The sequence below is a fragment of the Centrocercus urophasianus genome, unplaced genomic scaffold (genome assembly GCF_019232065.1).
Source record: "Centrocercus urophasianus isolate 14NV4802_14NV808 unplaced genomic scaffold, USGS_Curo_1.0 seq_3, whole genome shotgun sequence".
Classification (NCBI taxonomy): domain Eukaryota; kingdom Metazoa; phylum Chordata; class Aves; order Galliformes; family Phasianidae; genus Centrocercus; species Centrocercus urophasianus.
Genome location: NW_024884866.1, coordinates 1,621,042 through 1,643,709, shown reverse-complemented (window position 1 = coordinate 1,643,709; position 22,668 = coordinate 1,621,042). Strand labels below are relative to the sequence as shown.

The 22,668-nt window shown below is 37.1% G+C and overlaps 1 protein-coding gene across 4 annotated transcripts in view; it reads right to left on the bottom strand.

The window, feature by feature from the left end:
* LRBA (LPS responsive beige-like anchor protein) overlaps nt 1–22,668 on the bottom strand; it is a 367,611-nt gene that overhangs the window by 318,339 nt on the left and 26,604 nt on the right. For all 4 annotated transcript variants that reach the window (XM_042828460.1, XM_042828457.1, XM_042828458.1 and 1 more), the window contains exons 2-13: nt 12,547–12,778; nt 12,316–12,416; nt 10,003–10,098; nt 7,516–7,637; nt 7,287–7,413; nt 6,118–6,237; nt 5,651–5,797; nt 4,608–4,805; nt 3,551–3,684; nt 2,026–2,134; nt 1,741–1,893; nt 384–552 (exon numbers count right to left, since the gene is read on the bottom strand). In XM_042828460.1, coding sequence (XP_042684394.1) covers nt 384–552; nt 1,741–1,893; nt 2,026–2,134; nt 3,551–3,684; nt 4,608–4,805; nt 5,651–5,797; nt 6,118–6,237; nt 7,287–7,413; nt 7,516–7,637; nt 10,003–10,098; nt 12,316–12,416; nt 12,547–12,778 — 1,708 coding nt within the window. The remainder of the gene's footprint in view (nt 1–383; nt 553–1,740; nt 1,894–2,025; nt 2,135–3,550; nt 3,685–4,607; nt 4,806–5,650; nt 5,798–6,117; nt 6,238–7,286; nt 7,414–7,515; nt 7,638–10,002; nt 10,099–12,315; nt 12,417–12,546; nt 12,779–22,668) is intronic.

Below are 22,668 nucleotides of genomic sequence, written 5' to 3'. Positions count from 1 at the left end.
GAAGTAAAATTGTGTCTTCATTGGGAAAACAGGAGAAAAGAAAAAACCACTTAACTTTACTCACTATAGAATACAAAGTACTGCAAAGGGATCTTTGTAATCAGGCACACACCTACCATTCCCAAAGCCTACAATTTTGCTAGTCAGTTCTATCTAGTATGAATCCACTTCAGTCTCTGGTCACAGAGGACGTTGTTTTCTTTAAAAGGTTTCACTTGTTTCTTGAAGAAGACCTTTCAACAATACTCTCCGGACAAAAGCACACTGTTGGAACTGTTACAGTGAACCAACTCTGTTGAAGCACAATATCAGCAATATACACAGTACTATTACATTGTACACAAGACAATCCTCAAAACAAACGAGTAGAAACAAATACATACCTATGCCTTTGGGAGTTATACCACTGCGATCTTGAGGATTCACTACCCAGTAATAATACTTCAGGGTATGCATGACCAAAAGAACTGTCCCAACCCGTCTAATTGCACCATATATGTTAACAGTGCCAATGAACTCAGTAGACAAGTAAGTGTACAGGATCAGCTGAACCTGCAAAACCCAATGAGGAGATTAAAAAAAAAATCACTGCAACACAGTTACAGCATATCAGACAATTGCATTCTTGAATTTCATCTATTAAATTTTCTTATAGATTTTCTGAGTATGAAGTATTTACAAAGCTCCTAAAGGTCCTGCCAACTGACCAAAAAAAAAAATCATTTCTAAAAATTAACTGTTAATAAAAACTAAATCGGTTGTTGTGGGTTTTTTGCTGGTTGCTGGTTTTTGTTTTTCTTTATTTTCCCAAGGTAGCTTACAGGAGCACAAAAGCATGACAGTCACACAATCACAGATAGCTGAAGTTCACTGGCACTGCTTGGGGGCACGGTAAGAATGTTCAGAATGTAGCTAAGACGTGCCTCACCAGCGCTGAGTAAGGGGGCAAGACCACTTCCCTCAATCAACTGGCTACAGTGCCTTCAGTCAGTGCTACTTAAAACTAGAAAGAAGCTTGGGTTGGTCAGAAGAATTTCACACAAAGTCTTTTTTTATTATGGAAAGTACATATGTAGGAATTTAAGCCTACAATAAATTTATCTTTCTCTGCTGAGGAATAATGCCTTAAAAATAATTCTCTAATAATTTCCTTTAGCTGCAGCAAAGAGATGCTTTGCCGTGACTTCTACAGTAACATGATTAGTGCTGGTTCAGTGTTTTTTTAAAAGGAATAACATATCTTCATGGAAGGGACAAAAAAAAAGTCTGGTAAGATTTTAAGTAGAATCAACAAGAAAGTTTTTGTTCAAGTGGATCACGTTGAGAGAACAGATTCAAAAAAGCAGAAGTACTCCACATGGGAGTACATGAACTTAAACAAATGCTTCTAACTAGACAACCCAGGAAGATTTCTCATAAAAATTACTGTTTGTTGTTGTTGCTTAGTTTTTGGCAACTAATCCATTCCTACTTCCCCATCTATCTAAAACATTGACTAGCTCAGACGCTCCTCAAGCCAACATACTTCATTGTGCTAAACACTGCAGCTTTATAATTCTCTAATTGCTTTGGGATCCTGCAACACTTGACTGTCATATGCAGAAAAACAAAGCCTGAAACAGTTTCTTTATGATTTCTGCTGGAAGCCAGTAACTGTAATTGTGCAAGGCAGTCTTTATCTCAACACTCTCAAATAAATACATCATAAGGAACCGTATTCATAAGAATAAACAGTTTCACCTGTGCTGGGATATGAATCCATATTGCAGGATTAAGGAGAATATGATCACATAGCTGTTTCAGCAAGGGCGCTCCATTGTGCAAGTTGCTCAGGTACTTAGAAAAAGCAAGGCATAGCTCTAGTACAGCTCGGGTAACATGAGCTTTGGAAGACTGTAAAAGAAAATGTGCTTAAACAAGTACTCTGAAGATGACTGTGTCCACTGAGTTTCCTCCCTTCCCTCCACCCCCCCAAAAAAATTAAACATAAACATTAGATGAAAAAAGTTTTGTTTTGTTTTTTACCTTTTCCAAGCTATATCCTATCACAAGGAAGCCCTTACAGGAAAGCATTTGATCTTGCATAGCAATCGAGTTCTTCAACAACTCCATAATAAAAGCCAACAGAGTTGAACTGAAAAATGTAATATTTTAGAAAGACATTTTCAAGTGTGACCACAAGACAGAAGGTATTCTCTAATTAACACTTCTATCACACAGCCCATAAATACAATCAGTGTACCAAATAAAAGCTTACATCAGAATTTTAAGGACAAAAAAAAAAAAAAAAGATGTAATTTAAAACCTCTAATTTCCTTTTTTAAATTAATGTACGTCTAATTCAAAAGTTTGTACCCCAAGACAAGCATGCAGTAACAAAATTCTAAAAAAACATTTGTGCAGAAAGGCAGCAATTACTGCGTGGTTCTCTCTGCTTCTTGTTTTAGTTCTAAACTTCTCCAAGATCAGTGACCTATGTCAGTCCAGTTACCACTGCTTCGCTTTCTGATGAATAGGTGGAAATATTTTTCTAGACAGAGTTTTACTGTTGGTTTGTGTTAATTCAACTCCACACTACTGCTAGAAGTAACATTCATGCCTTTGCCCTTGTGTCACAACACTAGCGCCTATCTACGAATCAATACTAGCCAGACGAAAAGCCCTCTATAGATGAGTTACTTTGCAACCAAATAAAATCCTTGATTCATCATGTAGATCCATAAGCTTAAGTCATCTCAGCAGAGGTCCAGGAATGCACAAATGGGCTGAAGGAATTTTGTAAGCACCTCCACTTCACAATGGTAGTTGCGTAGATAATCTTTGAACCATCATGAAGCCACAATTGCAATGAAACAGAGAAAACAGACCAATTCTAAAACACAATACCTTTTGTTATTGCATTTGTATTCATTTATAATGTAACCGAGAAGCTACAACTGCTTTTGTTTCTGTTCAGGAAATGGACTGATGAGAAAGAGAGTCAAATCCAGGGGAAAAGCCAAAAAATTAATACATTCTTCTAATTCGGCAGTAACAATGCGTAGTAGAGTAAAAAAGAAAACAGTTTTTGACTGTTCTTGGTATTACCTTCAATGTCAAATTAGTAATATAATTTAAGAATACTAGTAAGTGAGCTGCATTTTCCTTCTTCTTTTCTACTTTCAAGCTCTGTGCCACAAAAAGTCTGACAAAAAAAAAAGAATGCTTTCATATAAACTGAAAAAAGCACCTTCCCAATGGATTTTTTTTCCTATGAGAGGAAAAAGCTCAAAAAAGAATTGCTCGTGATTGTGATACAAAAAAAAAAAAAAGTTGTCATACAGCAATAAGCATCCCTTCTGATTCTGTACAAACTTTCATGGAAAGTATGGTACAAAACAAATGTACTTCACAAAACAGTCACCCCTGCCTGCAGCAATGTTATATTTTTCTAGTTAGACGTTAATTCATTGTTTCACAAGTGAAATTACAATACAACACCATTTAATAAAACAAGATTTAATTTCCTTCACACAAATAAGAAACAAAGAACAGAGCTAAATGCACTCACCAAACAGTTGTGTCAATGTGGTCCGATGAATATTGCCTATAGTCTAGCTGTGCAAAGAGAGGAAAAAGTACCTGCACTCCTCCAATGGAATGCAAGGCACTCTGGACAGAATGTGTCAAGACTGCTTTCACATCCTGACAAAAAAAAAGGTATTGAGAACTCTGAGGAACTGTTAAAAAAGTTTGCTAGAAATAATTCGATATTTTTTCAACATAAAAATTGTACTACCAATTAAAAAGAGTACAGTAAAAAGTATAAACTGACTTCTACAGCCACTCCAAATATGCAAGCTGCCTGATTCACTGCTGTAGAGAAACCCCCAGAAGAATAGGATGCAGCTTGCAACTCTAAAACAAGTCCTTAGTAATACTGAAACTCTAGGAAAAAAATCTTCAAGCAAATTAAAAAATTTTGGCATTCAAAGCCTGGGAAGCAAAGAGTATAACGTCAACAGAGCAAAGCTCTGTTAGGGAGATAGATCATGTCTGTGAAGAATGGAAGTATGTCTGCAATGAGGAAGAAGAACATTTCTGACAAGTAAACAGGATTTCTGAGTAATACTGACATTTTTTAAGATTGTAATTTTGATTAAAGAACTGTTTCATAGTCCTTATGTACACCCATACTAATTCAAGAAGATAGTATGCCCACACACCAATGAAGCAAGGGTTCCTCTGACTATACTAAGCATGGCATTACAAACAGAAATAGGATTATGTTCTTCTCTCTTGCTGTTTCAGAGAAGCTGCCCATTCTTATTTTCCTGAGTTAATCTAAGAGGAATGTCCAGTACAGCTCACACAGTGGTCACAGGAACAAGTCAGGCAGCTTGATAACTTCAAGAACTGATTCCTAACAACCTGCATCAGCTTTGGAGATTTAAATAGTAAAGCATTTAGCTATGCTGAGAACTGACAGGGAAAAGCAGCAGAGATGACCTGGGGAGGAACCCACCATCAGAAGCTCTTTATCTTATGGAAATCCCAGCATAACTTGATTTTCAGATTTTCAAACAGTAACCATTTATACTCTAAATTTGTGAAAAATGTTGCCATACCTGCAGCATGAGGGCATGTGGTGAATGAACAAAAATAGAAGGGTTATCTTTAGGGGATGACTCTAGACAGAGCTGTGCATCTGTAGCCCTTGGATTGTACATAAAAGCAATAGCACTGGATAGCTTGCCATCATACAGCAACAATCTGTGATGCTCATCGAGGAAGAGATCACTTTCTGCCTTGAATTTGAATGTTCCCTGGATTGGGGAAGTGTTGAGGACAGAAAACAAAAAAAAACGTAATATACATTTCAAATACAGTTCAGAACACAACTAATAGTAGAAAATGACACTGTTTCTTAAATCCAACAATATTTCAAAAAGGAGTCTCACAACAACATTGACTCAAAATCAATTTTACAAAATTGCAACAGTGCAACTGATTTCTGACGCCTGAAGAATGACGCTGTCAAAATGGTGGGTAATGCAAAACAAAAACATTAGCTAGGAAACAGACTGGCAGTCAACTATGTTCACTCAGAGGGAACTAATAATTGAGGAGCAGAGAGAATAGAATCCATCTTTTTAGCATATGTTTATACAGCTGCTAGGGAATAGCAGTCTTCAATTAGCGCCCCTCAAGCTAAGAGGAAACAAATAATAAATCACTGCAACAGAACTCATCTTCAGCACTAACTTTACACATTAAGCAAAACTGACTAGCAAAAGCAACTACTAGGCTACTCTCCTAAAACAAAGACATAATACCTGATGATCTAAAGTTCTCAGCCTCAATGGAAAAAATGAACCTACTAAAAGAAAATAGTCCTCTTCTCATCCCTCCAATCACCCGAAATCTTGTGAACAAGAACTCCATCTTGTTTTTATATTCTTTGTTTTTATAAGAAATTTAAAAAATGAATTAACATTCAATTTTGGTTTGTAATATGATGCACAGGCTTATATTAATATATGCAACAGGTTAATAAAAATATTAAATGATAACAACATTTTCAGAAGAACATAGGCGTGCCACAACTGTCTTACATAAACTACATTACTTGAACTAAACTTCAGAAGTTTTACAGTTAATTCCACGATACCTTGTATCCCAGACCAAGCTGATAAATGGCAAAGATTTGAGCAGCATTGAGAGCCTCACTAAAAAGGTAAACGGATGTCATTTGCCCACAAAACACTCGATTGGCATCTGCTGTTTCTGAGGAACCCAGGAAACATTTGTCAAAAGTCTAAAAAAAGAAATAAATAAATTAAGCAACACAAGCAAGTTATCCAAGAAATACACATACTATCAAAGAATAATACTATTTTTACAAACAAGAAAACTTTTAAGGTTTTAGTGGAAATAAATTTTGAAGTTTTGACCATGTAAGCAGAATGCACTCCCCCCACCAAAGACTTATTACTATTTTTTTTTTTTAATATTTAAAAAAAATCATGAAATGGGAGAAGCTTACTTTTAACAAAGTGTAAAACAGCAAGGGATACCTATAATTGATCATCTTGAGAAACTCAACAGGCATTAGATGTATCCACAGAGCTTACTTACATCATTGGTGTTGACAAACCATGTTATTTCTCCATAAGATGCCAGTTCCCCATTCACATAGCATCGAAGCTCACTATTCTTCCAGCGATTATAGATGTGCACAATAGTAACCATATACCACTAAGCAAAAAGAAAACAAGTGATACCATTCTACAGACGCTTAAGACAGCTCAACAGTCACTGAAAGAAAGTACACTAGAGTGAATTCCACTGTGTCTGTGAATTACATTAACACTGAAAGTTTTATTTTAAGTAGAAAAGATGACAGCATTAGCGAGTTTCCCTGCTTAGCCACGTCAAAGTATAGTCTCCTAATTCAAAATGGAAGCCTAGAAGATACATACAACATAAAACTCAAACAAAACAAAAGTTCGTGACAGTGTTGAACACGCTTGTTCCAGGAAAATTAGCAATTGAAAATGAAAATATTTTTAATACAGTATAATACTGCTCAACAAGCAAGTCTTGAACATTAAAAATACAACTAACTCATATTTTAATTGTTACACGTAAGGAGATAAAGCATCAAACAAAAGGAGAATATTTGCTGTAAAACTTCAATTAACATGAATTACAACACAGTTTTAAATGCCAATCGGTCGTTCTCTAACCTGTAAGACTAAACTTTAGTAATTGCACTGGCTTCATCAGAAAAATTTAAACTTGAGTTAGTAATCACAGCTTCTAAAGTACAGCTGCATTTGTCCACAATGACTATCAAACAATAATCAAGGGGAAAGCCTGAGCAAAACACTTCTGGATAAGTGGAAGGCTGAAGCAGAAGGAAACTAAGTATAAAAAGAGAAGACAGAATAAACAAACATCACAAGTCTTGCAACGCTCAAGCTACATACAGGTATTAAGAGTTCTTAGTAAGATTTCATGTTTCACAAATTCATGAAACTCCTGGTAAACTGCATTTTCTAGCTTTTTCTTATACATGAAGTAAGCTTAGAAAAAACACCAATTCAGAACAGACTTATTTTTGTTCATTCTAGTGCAAGTGATCTGCCGATGGATGAACATAATTAGTAATGAGACCAATCCCTCCAGGATACACATTTTTAGAGACATTTCCTACAGACACACCAGCTAGTCAGATATGCACCCTGCTAAATCCTAGTTACACATAAGTGTATTCACTGAACTATTCTACTGCTTTTACTCACCTTCTGTGGCTTGAAATCAAATTTTACACAATGCTGAAAACCTTTTCCCTTTGATTTTATGGACGTTACAATCAAGCAGCCACCAACAAAGTGAGCAGAATAGCCAAGTCCTTTGTTCGTTCGAAAACTAACCAAGGAAAACAAGATCAGCACATACAGAGATGGCAGTTAAAGTCATTGAACAAATCATGACTGAACATCAGAAATGTGGTTCTACATTAATACGCACCAATATAAATATGGCTTATCCTTATCCACATTGATATTGTTTACAGGATCCATTCTTAACCAAGTGTGAAAAGTAAATCCATTCTGATAGGGCCACTTGGCTATAGGAGGTAAGGCAATGGCCTGAAGAAAATAAAGTTATTCATGTAGAAATATCAACATCACAATACTGCAAGTATACAGCATAAGATACAGACTACAAACGTACAACCAAAAATACCTGGCCTAACTTCCGTGCTTTTCTGTACACTACTTTCTGTATTTCACTGCTAAAAATTTATTCTAAATATTTTAAAACTGATCATTATCTCAAATAATATCATTAATAGTAACCCATGCTTCAAAATTCAAATAATTAAGGCAAATATTACAACACAAGAAGTCCTCAGCATATACATTCAGAAGATTCAGGTAAAAGAATAATCGGATTTATACATTTATTTTCACATAATTTTGTCAGTCAGAAGAATATCTGATTATGAAAAGAAGTTGGCCCACATCAAGAGAAGCATATATGCTTCACTTAACAGATCAGTTTTTTCTTCACCTAAATTCACATTTAAGTGGCTTCCAGTTTGTAGATGACAGCCTTATGAGCCCCAGGCAAAATCCCAGTATTAAGCACAGAATCAGAGGCAGCTTAAACGCTATTAAGACCTTTGTTTCAAACAGCTGGGTTTTGCTGTGTATTTTTTTAATTTTTGTTTGTTTTAACATCACTATTAACTTTAAAATGTTCCTCTGAAGACGTGCAATACACAGTTCAACTAAGACTGTCATAATCTCTGATCAAAGATGCTTTCCAGATGATCAATACCAATGAACAAAAAACATCAAAGAACTTGAGTGTTGCCAGACATCTTAATATGCTCCCATGCTCCATTTAGCTATCCCTAACCAAATAAAATGCCATAAATCCTTCTCTACACCAGCCAGCTAATCAGATTTCATTTCTTTGAGCCCAACTTTCGGGACCTGGTAGCACTATCATTTGGTTTAAATCACAATAGTTATGAAGTATGTCAAATACTTAATTTCTAGGTTTCCATGTTTTAAAAATCAATGAGAATGTTCCCACTGCAGTTTGTGAAGCACACCAACACCACATACAGTTCAAGCATTCAATGCTATTATCAGAAATTAAATACAAGCACAATACGTAAGTAGCCCAAGTGTCTACTGCCAAGTTCTGCTGTATGTGATAAATGTAATTACAGCAGCACAACTATAGTAGTCTGTGCTTTTCAATCTTCAAATAAAAAGTTATTATGTCATCAAGATAGTGAAGTTACAGTACAAGAAAGACAGGAAGCTGTTGGAGAGGGGCCAGAGGAGAGCCACGAAAATAATCAGGAGACTGGAGCACCTTCTCCTACGAAGACAGGCTGAGGGAGCTGGGCTTGTTCAGCCTGGAGAAAAGAAGACTGCGGGGTGACCTCACTGCAGCCTCTCAGTACCTAAAGGGAGCCTATAAACAGGAGGGAAATCAACTCTTTGAAAGGGTTGATAACTGCAGGAAAAGAGAAAATGGTTTTCAGTTGAGGGTGGGAAGATTCAGGTTGAATGTCAGCGGGAAGTTCTTTACAGAGGGAGTGGTGAGGTACTGGAACAGGCTGCCCAGAGAGGTTTTGGGTGCCCCATCCCTGGAGATGTTCAAGGCCAGATTGGATGGGGCCCTGGGCAGCCTGGTCTGGTATCAAATGGGAGGTCAGTGGCCCTGCATGTGGCAGGGGGGTTGAAGATTCATGATCCTTGAGGTCCCTTCCAATCCTGGCCATTCTACAATTCCGTGATTCTGTGAAGTTCAAGTTCAAGATTAAGTGTCCTGAGTAATACCTTTAGTTATATAAAAGCTAAGACACCAAAGCAGAAAAGTAATGGATTTTTAGGGGGAAAGCAAACAACAACAACAAAAATACACTACCTAGTAAACACCTGAACAATTATGATAAAAGATTAACCACCGCTAAATCTAATCTTCCCTCAGTAGTATTTAACCTAGACTTGTCTACAATCTGAATTTTATCAGATGATTACTACACATACCACAATATTCACACTGATTGCTAGAGAAATAACAAATGGCACAAGTATAGCCATACTTATTGCAGTTTCACTGACTAAGGTTTCTAGGAGTAAGGCATTGCCCACACATAATGTATATTAACAAGCACCATTCTCAAACAATAAAGAAGTGAAAAGCAGACATTCTTCACATTCTCCTGGCAATAAGATTTAACTCAACTGCTTGGGGTAGAGGCAAAGAGTTCACTTATATCCATTCTTTATGTATTGCCGTTTGTCCTTCCATAGTTGTTACTTACATTTGTTATAAGCATTGTTTAGTTATACACAATGTAGGTAGCAAAAAAATTCTGTTGAGACTACTTCTGTAACAATGACAGATGGGCTAAGAGAAAAAAAGGAGTGAAAACAGCCAATGGTTGTAGTAAAAATAACAAACGAAGGACTTAAAATATCTACATACCGCAGCACTTTTCCCCGGAAAGTTGAAGAAGGCATCAGGTCCATACTTCTGAGGCATGTGTTTTAACACAGACAACAATTTCCCAGCGTGTGGTGGCTGTCAAAAAATTTTTGGATTTGGAAATAAATAAAACATCTATATGAAAGAAAATACTCTACATACAAAAATAAAATTGACATATTTTCAAGCTTTGCACATGACTGAGTAACACTCTGCTAAAATACTCAACATTTTCAATAAACATTAACAGAAAATTATGAATAAGGATACTCACTAGCCTAGGTGCAATGAAAGACAATTAATGGGATAACTAAATTAAGGACTTTAAAGTCACAGTCAATGTTATTCAGAATAAACTAAAATGACTCTGAATGCTGAGTGCCATCACTGTTTGCCAATTCCCATCAGCTTTACCATTTGTATGGATTTTAAGCAAGCTAAAAAAAAAAAAAAAAAGAAAAAAAACTGACCCAGATGACAACTAGTTAGGGAAAAATAAATGCATATTCTCAGAGCAATTTTGGGTTGTGGCTGCATGAAACTCATGAGAGTACAAACAAGATAGGTACAAGGAAGAACAGCAGACAAGATGACTTTCCATCAAATTTACAGTCATGCTCTAGGTAAAAGATACTGTGTTCAGATACACTCCTTCATACAAGTCTATGAGAAAAGGTTCAAGCCTCAAAAGCCATACACAGTACCTAAATCGAACGCTCAGTGCAAACATTGCCCCACCACAATCCTAATGCTGCATTAATGCTTTTGTAACACTCAACAACTAAAACCTCCAAATCAAGTGTATGAGTTCACAACAGAAATCCAGCACATACTGGTCACAAACTTCTGTGCGTCGTCTTCTACCACTCCACAGCTTTCCAGAAAATCTATTTTCAAACTACAATTTTACTACACCCTTCAGATCTTTTTTCTGGAGATGCTATTTTTGCCTTCTTGTAAGCAACTACTCTGAAAATTAAGCATTGCATGATCCATTAAAAGTTATTTTAAATGTACTCAAATTATAATCAGATACAGAATGTTTCATAAATCTGAATTTATAAAATTGAAGAAGGAAACAGGGAGATCTGTTCAGATGTCTTCAGCACAGTAGAATTCAACCTGGCAATTTGTGTTGCAGCCTCATACTTTGTATCTTTAAAGCACTGCTGATTTTAAGATTTATGGACCTGAGCAAGACCATAGCAAAGCAGTTGGGCCATTTTCCTCTTGTATTCCTCTATATTTAGTCTTTAATAAAGAAAGGGAAATTAAATGCAAATAGCAGAGAGCCAGGAAATGAAAAGTTAATGTTACAAAGACAACTTTAATTAAGCAATGGTTTAACATATTCTGTATGTTCGCTTACTCATTTTAAACCCTATATGGGGTATTTTTTTCATGTGAACAAGTTGTTTCACAAGTTCTTTTTAAAATTTGCTGTTTTTACCTCGCATACTGAATACTTATTTCTTACATTATTTCAAAGAAACAAAGACACCGACCTGACTTCTCCCTACATTAAACCAGGGTATTTAGACATTACAGGAGTGGAATTAAAACTCCAAATAGGTAAAACAATTGGTAGGTAAAGCAAAGCAAAAACTTTGTGCCAGAAAGCTTATCTGCTAGCATTTAAAACAAAAGAATTTTACTTTAAGGAAGAAGGCTCTCAACACTAAATGGGCACCCTTTTCTGTGTCTCTAGCTCACACAGAACAGGAGAAAACACAAAACATAACATTTCACTCAGCACTCATTTTCATTTCAGTTTTTGCTACAAATGCTAACTTTCCTAACTGGACAAAATCCTTCAGGTATAGACAATGTGCAAATATGAAAATATTGATATGCACGCATACACAATTTCCAATGATTTCCATCTTATCTCTCATCTTCCAAAAACAATTTGTTTGTTTATTCTTTAATTTCAAGCAATCAGAACTACCAAAATAAAAATGTGTATGTAAACAAATGCTTAGAATCACTACATCATTTCCCAGGTGCTTCAAAAGGTCAATCCAGCCAACAAATCCAATAAAGTTAAATTTAATCTCATTGCTACACTACTCTATGTATTTTAACAGGTTTAATTGCTTTTAAGTAAAAAAGATTTAAGCAAAAGTGATACAATACCAGTAGGCATCCTTTATTTCCTAGTAAATTTATATATATATAAATACACATACACGCATATATATGCATATATACAGATACACACATACATAAAAGGCTATCAAGCAGTCTTTTAACATGGGAACATTAACACAAACAACACTATAAACATGGCTTTTGTTCTTTATTTTCTTTTACCCATCTCCCTTTTTCTCCTTGAAGCTTGCTGAAGAATAACTTTAGCTCTCGAACGGTCAAGTTGTAGCTAGCCAACACGCCCAGCATATCCACTAAGAGATCTGAAAGGAGAACAATATAATTACTTATTAAGATGCAATGTCAAATTTCTGTCACTTCATTATTAAGTGTTCCCATGAGATTTTACGTAACGAAAATATAATTTGACTCATATATTAGGTGAAGGTATACCTGCAATCATGTTGTCAGCTCTATCAATCCTCTTGAGCACTTGTTCAACCAGTCCCACTTCTGTGCACGCTTGTAGATTGCGTATACTTTTTTTCAAGATAGCTGTAAACATGCTCCACACCTCAGCCTGACAGGAGATGTCACATTTATCCAGCAATTCTACCATGCAAGTAATGCCCTCTCCTTCCTGGATGATAAAGTTCATTTCCAAGTCAAATTGGCCTCCAACAAGCTTTCAGACAAAATATTAAAAAAAAAAAAGTCAAAACATCATTCCACATTCCACTGAAATTATTAATTCTGCAAGAAGAAAACTATCAAAGATATAAGCTAAAAGAACATAACAAGGTCGACATCAATATACCAAATAATTTTTTTCCTCTGTTTCAAGTTTCGACGTGTAACTTGAACAAAAGGCGCTCCTGAGGTGTCAGGAACCATCAGGCAATTGCTGCACAAGAGCTCTTGGGTTAGTTAACAATACAGATGTCCTGAGCTACCCCACACATCTATGAAGTGAACAAACCATGTGAGTATTTCAAGACCGGTGAGAAAGGTCAGCTGGAATTCTTTAAATGGCCTAGAGTGGCCCTAAAAGCCTTCCCCTGTATGTGTCTAACAACTCCTCAAATCGGTGCACTGCTCTAGCCAAAAGAACCTGAGGCACACACCCAGAAATACTGCTAATTACATTCACTTAAAGTCATTCTTGAGATATTAAATAAAGCTGGCTAAGTACTAAATGCCAGTTTCATTAGTAGTTACAGGCACTAAAAGGAAGTGAAGCCTTGCTATATTTGGATTAATGTGAAACCACACCACTGTTTAAAGCCTTTGACCATAACTTGGCCCAGGCACTTAAAACCTGTAATATTTCAGGTCACCTAGATGCAGACTTTGAACATGAACCAAGCAACTAATTGCACGTGCCAAGAGCACAAAGGGGGAAATAAGGAAGTAACCTACTTCACTCTGTTGTTTTAGTGTTGTTTTATTTTGAGTCAATAAAATAAAAATTCTAGCTGATGCAAAGATAGATGACACTAACTTCTGCCCCAATCTCTCTGCATTTTAAATTCTTCTCATAGGCTACAACTATACTTAAAAATGTGCCATACCTGCCTACTAGTTAAGAGCACATGAAGTGTAATTCAGATAGGAATCATAGAATCATAGAATCATAGAATCACCAAGGTTGGAAAAGACCTAAAAGATCACCCAGTCCAACCGTTCACCTATTCCCAATAGCTCCTACTAAACCATGTCCCTCAACACAACATCCAGTCTTTCCTTGAACACCCCCAGGCTCGGTGATTCCACCACCTCCCTGGGCAGTCCGTTCCAGTGCCTGACCACCCTTTCTGAAAAGTAATACTTCCTAATGTCCAGCCTGAATCTCCCCTGCTGTAGCTTGAAGCCATTCCCCCTGGTCCTATCACTAATGACACGAGAGAAGAGGCCGACCCCCAGCTCACTACAACCTCCCTTCAGGAAGTTATAGAGAGCAATGAGGTCTCCCCTGAGCCTCCTCTTCTCCAGGCTGAACATTCCCAGCTCCTTCAGCCTCTCCTCATATGGCCTGTGTTCCAGACCCCTCACCAGCTTTGTTGCCCTCCTTTGAACACGTTCCAGGGCCTCAATATCTTTCTTGCAGTGAGGGGCCCAAAACTGGACACAGTACTCGAGGTGCGGCCTCACCAGTGCTGAATACAAGGGAACAATCACCTCTCTGCTCCTGCTTGCAACACTGTTTCTGATGCAAGCCAGGATGCCATTGGCCTTCTTGGCCACCTGGGCACACTGTCGGCTCACGTTCAGCCGAGCATCAATCAATACCCCCAGGTCCATTTCCTCTATGCAGTCCTCCAGCCACACCGCCCCAAGCCTGTAGCGTCGCCTGGGGTTGTTGTGGCCGAAGTGCAGGACCCAGCATTTGGCCTTGTTGAAACTCATCCCATTGACTCAACCTCAAAATTCACAGAAGTGTATCAGCTCTTCAGTTCAACAAGTTTGTCAAGTGAAGACTGCTTCTGTCATATATGGCGTTCCTTCGATCATTAACCCCCTTAAGTCCACTTTCCAAAATCAAACCGTGTCAAAACTGTTCCAAAACTCATAAACTAAATTGCTCCATTTTAGCTCCCACAACCTCTCTCGGCTAGGCAGGATCCGAAGATAAACTTCAGGGAACAGAATACATATTCTTCATTAACTACTGAAATTACCATACATTTCCCTCAAGTGACTAAATCTTGTCACTTTGAAGAAGCAATCTTTGGTCTTCTGGACATAAATCAGTAATGCCAAGCACCACAAGAAGCGGAGAAAGTTACTAGTTCTGTGACAGAATAGACAATGTCTCACAGTAACAATTTCGAAATAGTAATTTACACTTTTCCATTTTCTCCTCTCTTGGTCACGAAAAATAATTATGCAATTTCTTAACAGATGCTTTCTCAATATTCAGGGAAACCAAAGGAACTGAATGGGGAGACTTAAATTATACTCCCAGCTTCTCTATATCAACTCACCCTGTCAACTCACTCAAAACAAATCTATCAAGTTATTACCATTCCCTAAGCCTTGCTTCTCCCCTTCCCTAAGGTACAGCAGGGGCCCACCTCAAGCACGGTAAGGTAGACTTCAAAGGTAATGGAATAGCTGAAGAGAACGGAGTGAAGCAGAAGTATTGCAACACAACTGCAAAGAAAAAGGTAAAAGACTCATAACTGAACTACATTTGTGAAATACATTAAATGCACTGGTAGTATCACGCTTGGTTTCACATCCTCTACAAAACAGAGGTATTCCTCAAGAAGCCAGTGTTTCTCTCACCATCCCGGTGAGAAGCGAAGACTACGCTGCGTTCTGCGTGCAGAGCAACTGAAGGTTAAATTGTAGCCACGAAACACCTGCTAATTCTGAACAACAAATTCAACTCTTTATGCACTTGGTTTAACTAACCAGCCAACCATCAATTTTCACACCAAAACCATATAAAACTACAAGAGGTGACCTTACCTTCACCTTCTAGTCTACATCCCCAATTTTTCACTTTTGGCTAGATACACTATTATCAGTAACTACCCATCCAGGAAGCTGTCAAATTAGGTTTCCAATCTAATCTGCAAAAATAAGCATTTCAGCAAGTATATCCCAGAGATAAGATGCGATGGAAGAAATAATTACTATTTTAGCATTTCCTTTAAGGGAAAATGAGGAGAAAAATATTGATGGAGAAAGCAATATAGTGAAGGCACAGCACAGTTGATGTACTGTATGTATGCATATCTATTAGATACACATAAGCACACACACCACAGTATGTCATATTAACCCTTTCTAATGGTGATTTGAAACTGATCAACCTTCAAAACACAAATTTGTTTCCAATGACAGGGATCATAATCCAGGTCCATGCATTGGCTAGTTATTATCTGAGCTGCAGTAATGGCTGTGCACAGCAAAATGTAATCTTCCCAAATGTCACAGTAAGTTATGAATATCTGAGCAGCTTAATGCACCTTACTAGCCATGAAGTGTGAGAATGTAATCTTATTACCTTTTTATGGTTGTATTTTTTTGAATAATGTAGCCTTTGAACTGATGTATAGTCTTTCCTTGCACTTTAGCGTGATTTGGTCTCTAATGTCGCACAGTCCATTTTTCAAAATTCTCCAATTCAACGTATTTTAAGTCTCAGGCTGAGCTGCATAAACAATCTTTATAGCAACCTACAGGGTGGCATAACGTTTTCTTTCCCTGGCCTGTAGTGCAGAATTAAGTTTAAGCTTACAGGAATGGTTTTAAAGTGAAGTATTCAAAGTACTCAAACGCATCTTGACAAATTTTACATTTCGCCATTACTACTTACCTCAAAAATATATATAAACTAAACCAGCAGCTCAAGATTTTCAGTAAAATGTTTCTAGGTATAGCTGATTGGAAACAGCAATTTTCAGCTATGGATTTAAACATAACAAATCCCTCCTTCCTGTGAACCTTTCACCTAAATGAAAGGTTCTAAAATGGAAGAAGAAATCCAAAACATAAATGAGACGGTGCACTCTTTAAGTGAGCAACTTACCAACTTAAGTATGCAGAAAATCACCCAGAATTTAAATACAACCTCCACTTTAGTGAAAGATAATGATCAAGGCTATGAATCTGATTTTAAGTCATTTTGAAATACAAAATATTTCAAGAGCTTGAAAGAAAATGCAAGAAAGTATTTAATCCACTGTAACGGGGAGAAAAAAAAAAATCCCAAGACCACAATCAGTTTTCCTTTGAGAAAATCCAAACTTAGTATACCTGGGACACCTACACAGTTTTACCCCAAATCTCTAAAAAAGGCTTTACATTTCTACAGAGCTTTCTCTTCTTCGTGGTCATTTAATAAGATCAAGAGGAAAAAAAAAAAAACCTACTTGTTTTGCTTCCTAAAGTCAGGAGAAAACACCTATTAAGCTGATTTCATAATCTCACAATTTCTTCTTTAGTACACTCAAAATAAGGATGTGGATGACACCTAGCCACTGGAAAAAGTCTATCTCATGAAGGAAAAACAACAGTCTATAGATAAATAGAAGTCTATCTCAACAAAAATCCTAAACCTTATGCTTAATCAAGATCCACAAAGCTGCATGTACAAAGCTAATAAGCAACTGAAATTTATTCATTTGAATAAGGTTGAATTCATTTGAATAAGCTCAACAAGAAAAATCTGCTGAAGCTAAACCTGATGTAATTTCCAACAGATAAGCATTTGATACACACTCTACATTTTACTCCTATTTACAAATAGCTATGCTATTCAAAAATGATCCTGGTTTTATCACAATTTTATGTCCGTCGGCTCCAAGTTAAAATCAGACAGACACCACCTACATTTTCAAACCCTCAGTGATGAAATCTGAAAGCAACTCCTGGAGAACACAAACATGAAATTGGGTTCACTTGAGCCATTATGCTTACGATTAACAGTAATTGGAGAGGTAATATTCTGTGCAATATTCTAGTCACTCTTCTATCTCCCACCAAAATAATAACACACAACCTCCATCCCCTTGCAGATATTCAGAAGCTCCAAACAAAACGTATTAATCATTATCAGAAACGTGTCTAAGATTTGGGAAATACATGGCACTTCAGAGCAAAAATCTCTCAGCATCAGGAGCGATCCCAACCTAGACAAATTCACTGAGGATGCACAATCTATAGTAAAAGTCAGCACCATTGGTACACATACCCTGGATGTGCTAAAGATGGCTCTGATTTGGAAAGGCCTCTACAGACCTGAAGGAACAGCTGAGGAAAAAGAATAACTTATGCAGACTCATTTGCAGCAATTTGCCCCATTGTCTGCCCCGGGTCCCCTATCTTTTCATGCTGTCTTCACTGTCATTAATAGAGCACTTTGCTTCAACTCAGAACTTGCTCAAAAACCAAACACGTATTTCTTCGACCAAAAAAAAAAAAAAAAAAGTAAATAAATCAGAAACATTTCCTGATGCTAAACAAGGCACAAGTGACCAGTTCTGTCCCACCCAACAGTCACACTCAACCAAATGAACAGATAGTACATGCCTCGTTTGCTTTCTAAGGGAAAAAGGATGGGCTGCCGAGGGTGACATTTTATTTCTTCTTCTTAACTGTCCTTTCTCTTGCTGTTGCCAAGCTCCTAACAAAGCCTACACCTTCACTTGCCCAGCAAAAAAAGGTTCGTTTTAAAACAGGCACGATGATAGCAGCATTGCATGACAATACTTCACCCCCATGGCTTCTATTTGTTACTTACATTCAATGTTCTGTATTAAAACAAAATGCTTTACTTAGTCTCTCCTTTAGAAAGATGCTTAAAAATAAATTTAACAGGTGCACAAAAGGTGTGAAGAGTCCACTACTGCCATCTAATGTTGGACCTGCACTTTTTCTTTTCCTTTTTTTTTTCCCCCCCTCCTTCAGAAGGTGCCTCAGGACAGTTTAACTCTCTCAGCTGAAATAAATGGAAAAAAGCACAATTCTTGTCCCTATAGGTGGTACACATCTCAGGATCTTTATTGTAGTCATGTTTACCTGCTTTCCCCATTCCCAAAGAAGGAGAAAAGAAGCTCTCAAAGATAGCCATGCTGCAATCAATTACGCTCTATTTGCTGTAGCTAATAAATTTGTATTTTCACTCTGCTTGCAAGCATTTTTATATCAAAATAGCCCACTAACACAATTAGTTCCATTCCTTGTGTGCAGTTGAAGGCTCAAGGCAAAAAGAACAGCACAAGGATGAATTAGTTCTACGCAATTTTGCTAAATATAAATGGGAGGGTACTGTGAAATTACATTTTCATACATTTCAACATTTCAATCTTTATTGAAGTACATAGCAAAACAAGTAATTGAATCGCTCTCTTTGAAAGGCAACAAGCAATCCATGTTTTAAGAAAAATGAAAAGCAAAACTCAAATTTCTCTTAAAAAAACAAGAAGAAGAAAATAAAAGAACCCCCCACCCAAGCAGGAAAGCCCACTGTGACACAGACCTAAGAGTAGGCTTGCCCAGCACACCTGCAAGCCATTTAAGAGGATCAGCTACAGAGGGACATTATCACTTTGGAGAACAGAGGCAGAGAGGGCGCATAAGTGACTGTTCCACGAGGCTTTTGTTCCAAGCAGAACACTAAGGAGGCAACAGCTACCGCACACTTCACTTTGCATTCCTGAGGAGACGAAGGATTAACAAGCTGATCTCCTGCAAATCAATTTCAGGACAAAATTGACTTGTAATATACTCCACATAGTGGCTAAAGACATATTTACAAAACCTGGCAGTTTTCCAAGTTTGGTTTAAATTACAGATCTCAAAAGATGTTAGTGCCGACATAGACTGCATCTAATTCCACCTGAAATTAATCTTTCCAGCTTTTGTATTAGTAGCATTAAATTCTGCTTGTGTTATGATTTTTTTTCCAAAGCACCTGAACCTGAGATGTTGTTTAAGGTACACAAGAAAGATATAACTCCAAGAGATGGTTTAATAACATGCAAATTTGTAGCTCTATACAGGAAATGAAATACCCTGAATTTTACATCACATCAGATTCATATACGGATTGAAAGTAAATAAATCATTTAAACCATGATACAGAGAACCTTTTTAAATTTGCATTTATCTACAGTAAATACTGCCATGTTCTTTAATAGCTTGCTAGTGCAATCTTAGCAAACTAATGATTTATGGTTGTGACATTTTAAAAATCAGAAATCTGTCATTTTATGACAGCCAGTAGAAGAAAGTCAGCGCCAGTTACTATACTCTGAATTAAACTCAAAGACACGAAACAGATAGCAAAGCACTGTACCATGCTATCCACACCATTATCCCAGCACTTCCCTTCCTACCTTCGCTGCTGAAGGTTATCTATCATTTTTATTTGAATTTACCAGCATGTTATAAAAAACATATTTTTAAAAAAATCACGGTCCAAACAGATCATTTCTCAGGTAGTACTTCAGTTTTTGGCAAGCTGAGAAACACGACCCATCAACAAACAAAACTGACCCACTCTTTGTTTGGAAAAAAGCATTAAACCATAGCTCAGTTACCAAGCTGTGCAGGTCCCTCCTCTCTAAGAAGGAGCCCAAATGATAAGCAATTAGTGACATGATACGAACCGCCACCAAGTCCAAAGAATAAACTCCCCTTGTGCCTCCACATTCAACCCACTCTACAAGAACAAACCAACCAACCAACGTAACAGTGACACCTCATCTGAGCAAATACACTTAAATATCACTCCTTCACCTAACTTTCCATTAAATAGGATGTCAACTTTTAGTATTTGCAAAGTACTAAGAACAGTGTAACAACGGAATGCTAGAGTACAAGGTTATGAGCTCTAAGAAACACATTTGAATGCATTTTACAAGCTGATTGGGACATGAGGATAACAAGTAAGGGGTGAAAGGCTAAAAGAATGAAAGAAATCAAGGAAAAAGAGTAAAATGGAAGATATTCAGAGCACATAATTGTTCTTAGTAGCAAGAAATAGCCTTACCAGAAAACTGAACTGAAACTCAAAAAGCCAAAGAAGAACCCAGGATGAAGAGAATAATCTGTTTACCTCAAAAGCTCTGATAGACTTCACCAGATTTCACAAGAGTTCAGGATTTCCTCTCCTACTGAAAGCCACAGTCTCATATAGCATGTAAGAAGCAAATGTATGCCAACATACAGCCATCACACTTCATAGCTCAGCGGATGAACAGCGTGTTTTGGCACAGTTAAAGACACTGGATTACAAATTACACAGAAACCAAGAACCCAGCACATCTGCTTATGCTCTGATTCACAACAGCTGGAAAACACCACACCTGCCTTCTCAGAAATGGCAAAGATTGTCTGCCACAGGTGAAGAGATTGACAGGACTTTGGATGCGATGAAGTTCAAGTTCCATAGCAAAGAGAAACAAAAGCCATCATGGATTCAGATAATTAGCGAGCAATTCAGGTCTGGAATCCTCAAGTAGCCACAGCTGGCCACATCATCATTTCATCTTTCTCTTTTCTTCCTAGTACAGCAGCTCCTACTTTTACTTCAAGTCTCTCCCCCCACCTCCATTTGTCTCTGTCCCTTCTCTCATCGTATAGGGAACGACTGAGTGGAAATTTTCTCCCAAGAAAAGATATAAAAGAAAGCATAATATTACTAAAAATACTTAAATTCTAAGAAACAAAAGACAATAAAAAAGAAACAAACAGGAAAGATTACTTACGTTGCATTTGTTCTCACTGCTGCCTACAAATACGCCCTCCTGTTTCTCCAATTAACTTCTCCCAATTCTTTCCCCAATAAGTGCTTTTTCTAACAAACTCCAACTACTCCAACACCAAATTCAGCAATTTACCCAGAATTTTGATAACAATATTAGCGGAGTTCTCAGCATTTCTTCATCAAACCCATCACATCATGTACCCAGACTTCCAAGGCTAAAAGGTTTGTTCTGGAATTGCTGCACTCAAAGAAACCTAAGAATTTAAAAGGATACTTGAACATATTTCACACGCAAATACGTAATTCAAAACCCAGGTATTATCTAGGACTGATAGTGCACAACCTGAAAAAAGCTGTATCCAAATAGCATAGGAGTAAATGAAATGTTTTCTCTTAGACTACCCTTTTCCCTGTGAAGTGGAACAGTAACTAAACAATAAATTGTGCTTCAATGAGACACTGAATTAGAGAACATCTGCCTCTACAAAAAGCTATTCAACTTGGACATGAAGTACCACTATAAAAGGAGAGATTAAATCAGTAAAAACAAATAGCATAAATAAAATCAGTTTTATTCCATATCCAAGTTATATGCTCGTTCCTTTCTGTGCTCCCTGACAGTGGCTGCTGTAGTCCCATACAACTTCCGTTAAATTCTTTCAACAGTTAAAGACCACAGCAGAAGTAAAAGGAAGCAGTTCCTAGTTGCTGCATCTTAGCACATCCCAGACATAGCATCCGTGATAAGCATGAATTCTTGGACCACAAGATTAACTACAGTATTTGCAGACAAGGAAGAAATGAGCCCCAAAAATCTTCATAAATGGTAGAAAACTTCAGTTAACAAATAAACAAACAAGAAGATAGGTAACTTCAAGTCATAAAACATTTTTATTTAAATGCCAGACCTGGAGGTCTTGGAAGCCTCTAATAGAAGAGCTGTTTTCATTTCATTTCCTCTCCAGGCATACGATCCCTGAAGTTTTGCTGACCAAATTCAACACTACCTGAGGATCACATGCATTCCTCAGTATTTTTAACAAATTGAGGTCTTAGTCACAATATTTTCATATGGCTTTCCACACATGTAAACATTTATTTATATAAGAAAGACTTCTGAGTACAACAACAGAAAAAGCAAATTAAAAAAAATAAATAAATGAAAAAAATAAAGCAAGAACCTCTAATTTCAACCAAACAACCTGATAATAGGATAAGTCGTGGCCTCTTAGGTGTGAAACTATGCAGACCAAGACTAACATGAGTAGTTTTGGAGAACAAAGCCAAAAGGACACTACTAACTACAGCCACCCTAGCAGAATCCCACTGCTGTGGTGAAACTCTGTGTACCT